Source organism: Tauraco erythrolophus, chromosome Z, assembly GCF_009769465.1.
Source record: "Tauraco erythrolophus isolate bTauEry1 chromosome Z, bTauEry1.pri, whole genome shotgun sequence".
NCBI lineage: Eukaryota > Metazoa > Chordata > Aves > Musophagiformes > Musophagidae > Tauraco > Tauraco erythrolophus.
In genome coordinates, this window is record NC_141496.1 from 93004893 (window position 1) to 93014685 (window position 9793).

Consider the following 9793-nt stretch of genomic DNA (forward strand, 5'->3'; position numbering starts at 1 on the left):
CTCAATGTACACAGAGTGCAAGTCAGATACCAAGAAGCCACTTCATCTATCAAAGCAGAGAACATGCATAATAAAAATGCAGGTTTGCATTTTGTTTGTTCCAACTCTTTGGTACTAACTTTCAGTGCCTCCCTAATATGAAATATTGCAACAGTTTGATGAAAGTACCAAATGGTAATGGTACCCAAAAACATATGTATAAAAGGGAATATGTGCTTGGCTTCCTTTTCACTCATTTTTTTTTAATAAAAGAAGACATGGGCTCTCAAGGAAACTGAAAAGTAATCTAATTAAAACCCAGATAAAAAGTTATGGTTTTGTATGACATAGTTAGCATAGTTATCACACGCAGCTCAGTGCCCCAAAATTGATGGTGCCAAATGCTTGAAAATATTTTATTTATTTATTTATTCATTATTTCTTGAATTGCCTAACATACACATTTGCTTTTTATGGCTTCCTTCTGTGCAAGAAGTAGCCTGTTCACCAATGTGAGACCAGAACAGAATTTTTCATTTTAATTTGGTGTTCCAGATGATTTTTCACTTTGCTGTGAACAAGAGCTAGTGGTATGTCCATGAAGCATGATGCATCCTGGCTTGAAAGGAATTTGTAGAGACGAGTGACAGAAGCTAAGGGGTGGAGATGGTAGCAAGTCTGACTCCGAACCTGGGCCAGAACTGACCTAACAAAGTTTGGAATTTTTCTCAGCCTGTTTCCACACTTCTTTTTTTTCTAAAGGCATTCTTTTCCTTTTCTTCTCATTTGCAAGAAACTCAGTTCTCTAATACAATACAGCCACACAAAATGCTGAGAGAGATTTTCAAGTTATATACCTCTGTCTCCAGGGAGTCTGCATATTGAGGTGGCCCTTTACAACTTCCTTCCTTAAATTCCACTTTAAATTCCACTTAAATTCTCCTTTTTTCTTCTCACCAAAGAGCATGTGGCGCTGCTCAGATGGTCTGTTTGTTCTTCCTATTGTCCCTTCTTTGGGCTAGATGGACCACTAGTTTGATTTGAAATAGCAGTTCCTGCATTCCTAAATCTTGAGCATGAAAAGGACTTTTAGACATTTATTAATGACTGAAAAGAAGGATGAAAAATTGAAGTCTGCTGGCATATGCGATCCCTCAAGACACCGGATAGAAACCTGCTGTGGGATCATTGCTGAGCAGGGTGTGAGGCAGTTTGACGAGTGCAAATTTGGTGGCTGAACAAAACTATGGACAAAAATTTTGTTTTGTGTTGGCCAAAATATTTCTGTTATGGGAGAAGATTCCCTTCCTTAAAAAAAATAAATGATCATTTGTGACAGAAAAAACATTGGAGAGAAACACGTTGTATCATAGGTAGGTAAAAAATGTAGGGTTTTGTTATTTTGGTCAAATGAATGAGTTTATGACTTTTGGGGAAAACATTTGATTTTTCAGAATTGTGCTTGGCAAAAGCTGTGCTTTTCTTACAAATGTTTTTAAACCGTGTTTATTTGTCTTTCGTGGTTAGCTGAACTAACTTAACGGTGTGGTATGTTGGGTTACAGAATACTGTATTTCAACAGAATATTTCCCCACTGACAGTGGACTGAGAAGCTTCAAACCAAAATGTGAGACCACAGTAGAATGACGGGGATGTTTAAAGCAGAGAATAGAGATTTCACCCCAGATTTTCTGGATTTGCCTAGAAATACAAAGGCAGTCAAGAGGGAGTGAGAGTAGATTGTTCCTCACTTAACATTGTCAGAAAGTGCAGCACTGTAGAGGGCACAGTTGGAGACAGCAACCTGCTACAGGGATGTTATGGTTCTGCCCTCTGTCCAGCCAAAACTTCAACTCTGATGAGATGAAACCCTGATCTCCCGGCTGTGTCCACTGCATAACATCTGGATGTTTTCCCAAACTATTGTAACCTAATAAAAACGATTAGAACTCAGCCAGTTAACAGAGCAGCAACCCAATAAATTGTATTTACAAATTGTTCAAAGAACACTACGACCTCTGAAGAAAAAGAAAAAAAGACCAAAGTTTTCAGCTTTAATGTTTCAATTCCATTTTGGAAGCATATTGAAAGCAACCATGAGGATTTATGTTGTCTGAATGATGGCACATGCTTTACTTTTCAGTGTAAAATTGAGAAAAAGCAGAAAATGAAGACATAGCTACATCCAACATAGTTACGTAGTTCCTATCGCAAATGAATCCTGATAATAGTTTTTGTGCCATAGCATAGCATGGATTAATGGTAGGTAAAGTATGTCTTGTATGTCGTCTTCTCTTTCCTCATTTATATGCAGATGCAGTTGCCTTTCTTTTCAATGTACTTTTAACAAACATTTTGTTGCACTGAATAGTCACCATTTGGTGAATGGAGGTAAATCCAGCTGGCAGCTGGTCACAAGTGGTGTTCCTCAGGGCTCAGTATTGGGGCCAGTTCTGTTCAGTATCTTTATCAATAAACTGGATGAGGGGATGGAGTGCACCCTCAGTAAGTTTGCAGATGACACCAAGTTAGTTGAGACTGTTGATCTGCTTGAAGGTAGCAAGGCTCTACAGAGGGATCTGGACAGGCCGGATCAATGGGATGAGGCCAATCGTATAAGCACTTGGATCGCAACAACCCCATGCAATGCTACAGGCTTGGGGAAGAGTGGCTGTAAAGCTCCCGGCAGAAAAGTACCTGGGGGTGTTGGTTGAAGGATGGCAGAATATGAGTCAGTAACGTACTCAGGTGGCCAAGAAGGCCAATAGCATCCTAGCTTAGATCAGAAATAGTGTGGCCAGCAGGAATAGGGAAGTGATTGTCCCCCTGTACTCAGTACTGTTGAGGCCACACTTCAGATACTGTGTTCAGTTTTCCTCCCCTCACTACAAGAAGGACATTGAGATGCTGGAACACGTCCAAAGAAGACTAACGAATCTGGTGAAGGGTCTTGAGCTGAAGTGTTTTGAGGAGCAACTGAGGGAACTGGGTTAGTTTAGCCTGGAGAAAAGGAGGCTCAGGGGAGACTTTATTGCTCTCTACAGCTACCTGAAAAGAGGTTGTAGGAAGGTGGGTGTCAGTCTCTTCTCCCAAGTAACAAGTAATAGGACGAGAGTAAACAGCCTAAAGTTGTTCCAGGGGAGATTTTTCTTTTTTTTGCTCCAGCATAGCTGGAACAAAAGACCCACAATTCTTGGCCTAGGATGTGGGCTTATGCCCAAATTGGCTGATGGAGTATTCCGTATCATGCAATGTCATGCTCATTTTATAATTGAGGGTTGACCAGAAAGCTCAGGCTCAGGCTCTCTTCTGGGATTGCAGTTTTGGGATTTCTTGTTCTTCAGGATTGCTATCCGAGGATGGGCTGGGTGTTGGTCAGCAGGTGGTGAGCAATTGTACCGAGCATCACTCATTTGTATATTCTATTGCTATTTTTATTTTTTAAAATCATTATTACTTTTAATTTTATTTTGATTATTAAATTGTTTTTATCTCAACCTCCAAGTCTCCTTCCCTTTACCCCTTCAGTTCTCTTCTCCCATTCCCCTGGGGAATGGGGGAGGGTGAGCGAGCAGCTGCATGGTGTTTGGCTGCCAGCTGGGTTAAACCACAACAGTCACCATCCCTGGAGGTGTTAAAAGACATGTAGATGTGGCACTTAGGGACATGGTTCAGTGGTGGACTTGGCAGTGTTAGGTTTACGGTTGGACTCAGTGATCTTAAGAGTCTTTTCCAACATAAATGATTCTATGATTCAATGACAATATTTTCCTTGCTGTTCCTGAGCAAAGAAAATATTCCCTTCACTTGTTATTATAACTACTACATAATACAATATGCTGTTATTGTGATTTTTCTCATGCTTCTAGTCCCCTGCAGAATTTATTTGAAACTGTAGAATAATCGGAATTAACCTTTTTCCCAGCCAACTGCTAGTTGGGAAAAGTGAAGAACAGAATTTGATGTAATATGAAATAATGATGTTTTGCTAGATTAAGCAAAAATCAACTTATTTTCCTACAACTCTGAAACAATACAAAGAGGAAAACAGAAATATATTAATCCCCTAGGGATAGATAATCAGCAGAGATGTCCTGTATCCCAAATGGCTACTTGGTATTCGGATCCAAATAACATCGCATTTTTGTTAGAGAGAAAAATTGGCGTGTCAGACATTTTTGGTGTAATCTGACTTGTTTACCAAAAGGCAGACAAAAGTCTTAAGTACTGTTTCCTTGAACAGATTAGCAGCTCTCAAATATTTTAAAAAAAGTTGATTGTCTACACAAAAGGGCCAGAATAAGTTTATCTTCACAATTTTTTCTTTTTTTTTTTTTTAAGTTTGTCTTTACATTTTTTTTCTGGTGATTCAAGGTAATCTTTCTACCCATATTTGAAATGTGCTTTCTGATATCCTATGAATATGGCCACATAGGAAGGAGAATTTGAGACAGAGAGGAAAGCCAGAAGCATGAGGGGGAATTCATGGTACCAGTAGTGCTAAAAGCAGTCATTCAGAAATTGCATCTCAGACAGCAAATCAATGTGATTAACTGCCAAATTATAGATTTTTGTAATGCCTGTACATAATTTTTGTCTGCATTTTGAAATCGGAACTCTTGATATTACTTCTTCTTTCCATCATATGTATGTATATGTACGTGTATGCACATATATTGCAATTAGATTAGCCACTTCCAGATTTTTTCACAAAGAAGATATGCAACTCCAGCTGTCTTTTGCTGTAGTACTCACTTCTCAGTCTGTCTTGCGATCAGTCCTTCCCTAGTTCTGCCCCCAAAATGCCAGTCTCCCATCCTTCCTTCCTTCCCATTCTTCCTGCTCTCCTCACTTCTTCAGGGTGAGGTTTCAAGCATCGAGGAAGGAGGACAGAAGAGCAGAAAGATTTGAGATGCTGCCTTTGTTCTTTCCTTTGCTCTTTTCCCAATCTCCTGGAAAAAAGGCAAGGGAAACACAGCTTTTGTTGCAGCTTGAGGTTGCTATTCTCTTTCAGAAGGTGGATGAGTGAGGCAGGCAGAGTCAAAGAGGTTTCCTTTTAAGATGAGACTGAAATCCATGATAGACCTGGACTTTTTCTTGTCCTCAGTACACTGGCTCTAGTCTTGAACCATATTTCCTGTTCTCCCTTCTTCCTGTAGGAAGGGGAGCTGGCTACATAGCTATAGAGAGCTCTATGAAGTGGATACAGGTGACAGTTCTTGAAGACATGAAGCAATGAAGGTGGGAGAAGCCCATTGAGTGATTCCTATAAAAGCACAATGTCCAATATTGCCGGGCCAGTCATGTACTTCCATGAGCTTCCTGAGTCTGGGAGTGTGAAATCAAATAAAAGGCTGCCAGCCTAAGAGAACTGCAGCCAAGATAATTCTGAGGTGATAAGTCTTTCTGATTCCCATGGAAAAAGGGGAACACCATCAAAAAGCTTTAGGTCAGGCAGGGCTTTGAATGGTAATTCTTGTCTTGCTTTCCTTGTTGCCAATCAGCTTGAACAGTGACAGCTTGATGTCGCAGTTGTAATACCTGTCTCCACTGTCTTGGATTGCCATGGCAGTTCTGCTTGGTGGGAAGTTGAGCAAAAAAGTTCTATCACCTAGTTCTCAGTATTTTCTCCTTCTACAAAAATAACACTTTCAGCCCTTTGATGCCCAAACAATTCAGCACAGCCAGTTCTTAGTCAAGGAGTCTCAAAGCACTTGATATTCTGGGTGAAGAAACACCCTCTATGTATCCTTGCAGCAAAGATGTAAAAAGTTGTTTACCACACCAAAGACTCATTTACAGGTGGCCAATTGTGCTAAAATAAGCTATATTAATATTATAAATACTATATAAATACACTATTTATACTACATAAATATACTATTACTATTAGCTTTCCTCTTCCCCTCCTTTTCCACACATTGCTTAGATTGTGCATGTAGTTTGCATTTGGGCCAGCTCCAGTCAACAAAGGCTAAAGTAAAATCTTTTTTCTGTGTAGCTCTGACCAATACTGGTCCTTAACGAAACTCCTATGTATGTGCTATTTTAACTAATCTCATCAAAACAGGTGAGCTTTGGTAACTTTGTCATCTATCTTGCTTACTACCCAGTGTAGTCATTCCCCAGCAGGATACTTTTCCTCCTGGTGTTGGAAGGGGAGGGGGCATTCAATAGCTTCTCCAGAAACATTCCTGCTCTGATTTTGTGTCCAGCAGGCATAGGGAAGGGCATCTTTCTGCAAATCTGGCTGGTTCCTGATTGCATCAGCTCCAGGGCTTGGCCACAATTCTTGATGGCAGCGGTTACAAGCTGGTCCTGATTGTTTCAGAAGCAAAATTAATTTTTCAGTTCTGCCAGTAACACACTGTGATTCGTTCAGGCACAAATCTGGACTGAGACAAGTCCAAGTTTCTCTTTTGTTAGGCAAAAGGGCAGTAAAAGTAGATAACTATAGTCACCCTTATGAGTAAGCCAGGAATTCATGAAGTGATTCATAAATCATTATAAAGACCACTAAAGTCTACTAAAAAGGAGTCCTGTCTGGCTATATAAAGTAGTGCCTTATTACTGGGAGGGGTTTTGGGATATTAAGTCAAACGTGAAATCTGTAAAACTGTGCTTTCCACTTTGAGTCTGTTGTTGACTGCTGGTTAAAACCATTTTTTCAGAGATTAATTTTCACAAATGAATTTTGAAAATACAATCCTGTTGTTTTTTAAATAATAATAGTAATAAAAAACTGTCTGTGTGTTGCTCTTAATCTCTGGCAGCAAATAACAAACTTTATGTGTGAATGCTATGCAAAAAGCTTACTCAGATCCTTAGTCAGGGAGCCACATAACCAGGCAGTTGTAGTACTTTTTAAAAACCTCTAGTATTTTTATCACGATACAGCTACTGATTTCTCTTTTTAAAAAAAATATTCTTTAATATTATTGTGAAACACATGCACGGTTTATTCTCTTCCACCCTAGAATGTCTTTAAGACTACACTGCATCAGTTATCTGGAAGAATGAAATATTTGACACATTAAAGACTCAGTGACTTACTAGTGACATCTTTATTTCCTCCATCTATATAGCACATCTGAAAGTAACAGATGTATTTATGAAATTAGTATCAAATCAGCACAAAGACCATCCAAACCCTTTTTATTATGCCTAAAAATGTGATTCTCAAAGAAAACTGAATAGGCAGTAAGTCATCCAAAGTTCATCTTGGCACTTGCTATACTCCACATGTAAATTATGGATCTACCAGAAATGTAGTAGATAGGTTTCAAATTAAGTCAAAATCACACAGACAATATGTGGCAGAAACTGATTCTGAGCTGCAGCATAGAAGATCTCGGGTGTCTTGGATTTAAATGTAGTAATAACCTGTATGATGACCCTGTCCAGTAGTGCTACTACCACAGTTCCACCTTCTGTTATATTCGGGGTGAGATTACAGCATCCTTACACTTCTGCAGGAAAAACATTCGTTGTTGCTAAGTTGAAAAAATGTCACCTAGTGTATTGGGGTCCAGATTCAGGAGGACAGGGACTAGATCCAAACTTTAGAATCCTGACAAACTGCGTTAACTGTGAACACCAAATCCCTCCTAGCAGCAGCTATGGAGCACACCGACCACAAAGAAGGGTGGGTGAGTGCTCTTGCTCGGCACAGACTCACAGCTTGCTTTTAGGGGTGGAGGGAGAGGCTGATCTGTGACAGGAATACCACATCAGTTTTCGTTCACCCTCTCGCAGAAATATCCTGGCTCTTTTTTGTTGGCCTTCCCAGCTTTCCTCTGATGGGTGAGAAAGTGACCCTGAGTCATTCCTGAGCCCAGGCTGAGCTTTCATTTACTAATCAGATCCCGTTGATCTAGTGGGTAGTTTGATCATGAGGGGCACGGACCAGAGTTCTTATAACATCAGCTTTCCATCTGCAACAATGACTGTTAGCACCTATATGTAACATATTTTGAGATACACAATTTTAAGGAAAAGTAGAAAAAAGTTACAAAGTCTATAAAACCTTCATGTAAAATCCTCAAAGAAATGTGTATCCTTGTAGTGCTAGTAGTGACAAAGCTGTGCAAAACATGCCAGTGAAGAGATGAACCTCTGTGGCAGCTGCGCCATCAGGTTTGGTCTGAATGGTTCTCACCTGCCAGGCTTGCAAGTTTATACTTTGAGTCCAGATCAACATTTTGATTTGTCAGACTCTGCCAAATGGAAGCGATTTAACACTTGGTTTTATATACATTGTATTAACTTCAGATTGTTTATTCTCAAATAGCTCTGTGTAACATACAGTAATTTCTAGAACTTGAAACCTCAACCTGGACCTAAACCTAATATCTAACTACTTAGTGTCCAGTGACCAGAACTGACTGCTCACTGCCAGTGAAGAAGGACAGCCATTTATTGACAGATGCAGTTAATACAAAGCCTTACAATGAGACAGCTGGCAATCTCTCAGAAATCAGGGCCCCCATGAAGTAGCTCCTCCCATTGAGACTTAAAGCCACTTACAGAAGTTAAAAGGAATTTTCCATGATCAGGGTGCAATTCGACCTTTTTATTTCCCAGTCGTCAAATCTAATGATATGTCACCATTAGAAAATATATCTTCTCTATATCTGGGCTGCACACTGTTCTTTTGGAAGTCTGTGTCTATGCAAACTGCTAAACATTATAGTCATCTAAGTAAAGTAGAAGCAATCTTTATCTCTTATATACTCAGGATTTTATGGTTTTGTGTTTCCAAACTCCTAGGTTTGTTGCTCCAGCTCCTTCTCCTCACCACATCAGCCCCCAGAGAATTTCAGTTCCGCAAGCCATGATGAAGAGACGGACTCCACAACCTCCCCACCTTCAACAGCCTGCAGGAATGCCTCTAAAGACATACCAGCCAGCAGCAAACCCTTCCTGTCAACCAAATAGCCACCACATCCAAGGTAAGAAGGAAGAATCTTCATCACTGATGCTTGTCACTCTTACTTGACTTTAAATTAAGTGCTTCAAGGACTGGCACTGGTATTTTTAAGGCACCTTTCCTTTTGAAAGACTCTGGGAAGTAACCTTCAGGACTTTGCCTTCAGACTTCCTTAAAGTTCTTAGGTTAGCTAATAGTTATGCGTCTTACTATGGAGTTACAAATTTATCTTTAGACTCATATTTTCTGAGCTATTGTTGAAATAGAACCACAAATAATTCTGTGATGGCCTCTGCTTTTGATTTTCTAATGTTATACTTCTAATCTCTCCTGACTTTACATATAAAGTGTTACCAGATTTTCAAGAGGTGGAATATTTTTTTCCCTTGCACTTATGGAGCAATGGAGACCTCTTCTTTTATTAGTATACATATCTCCTACAGCTGTGTTCCCACTGGTGCTGTGTAAACAGCTTCTACAAGACTTCTCTCTCCCTCTTTGTTCGATCAAGTGTAAATTTATGTAGCCAAGAAGAAAATTAACAGCAGTTGAAAACAATGTTAGGTTGTTTTGGTTTTTTTTTTCTCTAGCTGGTATGGAGTCTGAATGGTACTTACCTTAACATTTCAGAAACGTGTTGACAGCAATAATGCTGTTTCCTCTCAACTGTTTAAGTATGCGGTTTGCCATATTTACAAACACAAGGTACGCAGCACACTGGACTTCTCTAAGCCTTGGGATTCTGTTTTTTGATCAGGCTTCTTGAGTATTATCACAGTAGATATCATAGAATCATAGAATCATAGAATGGTTAGGGCTGGAAGGGACCTTCAAAGGTCATCTAGTCCAACCCCTCTGCAAGGAACAGGGATATCTCCAACTAGA

General features: G+C 39.7%; 1 protein-coding gene across 1 annotated transcript in view; it reads left to right on the forward strand.

Annotated features, from left to right (window-relative positions):
* The window catches only part of GLIS3 (GLIS family zinc finger 3), a gene marked incomplete at its 3' end in the record, with an annotated part of 181826 nt that extends 172896 nt beyond the window's left edge, over positions 1-8930 (forward strand). The window contains exon 8 of the mRNA XM_086629924.1: positions 8749-8930. Coding sequence (XP_086486050.1) covers positions 8749-8930 — 182 coding nt within the window. The remainder of the gene's footprint in view (positions 1-8748) is intronic.
* Between the last annotated feature and the right edge of the window lie 863 nt (positions 8931-9793).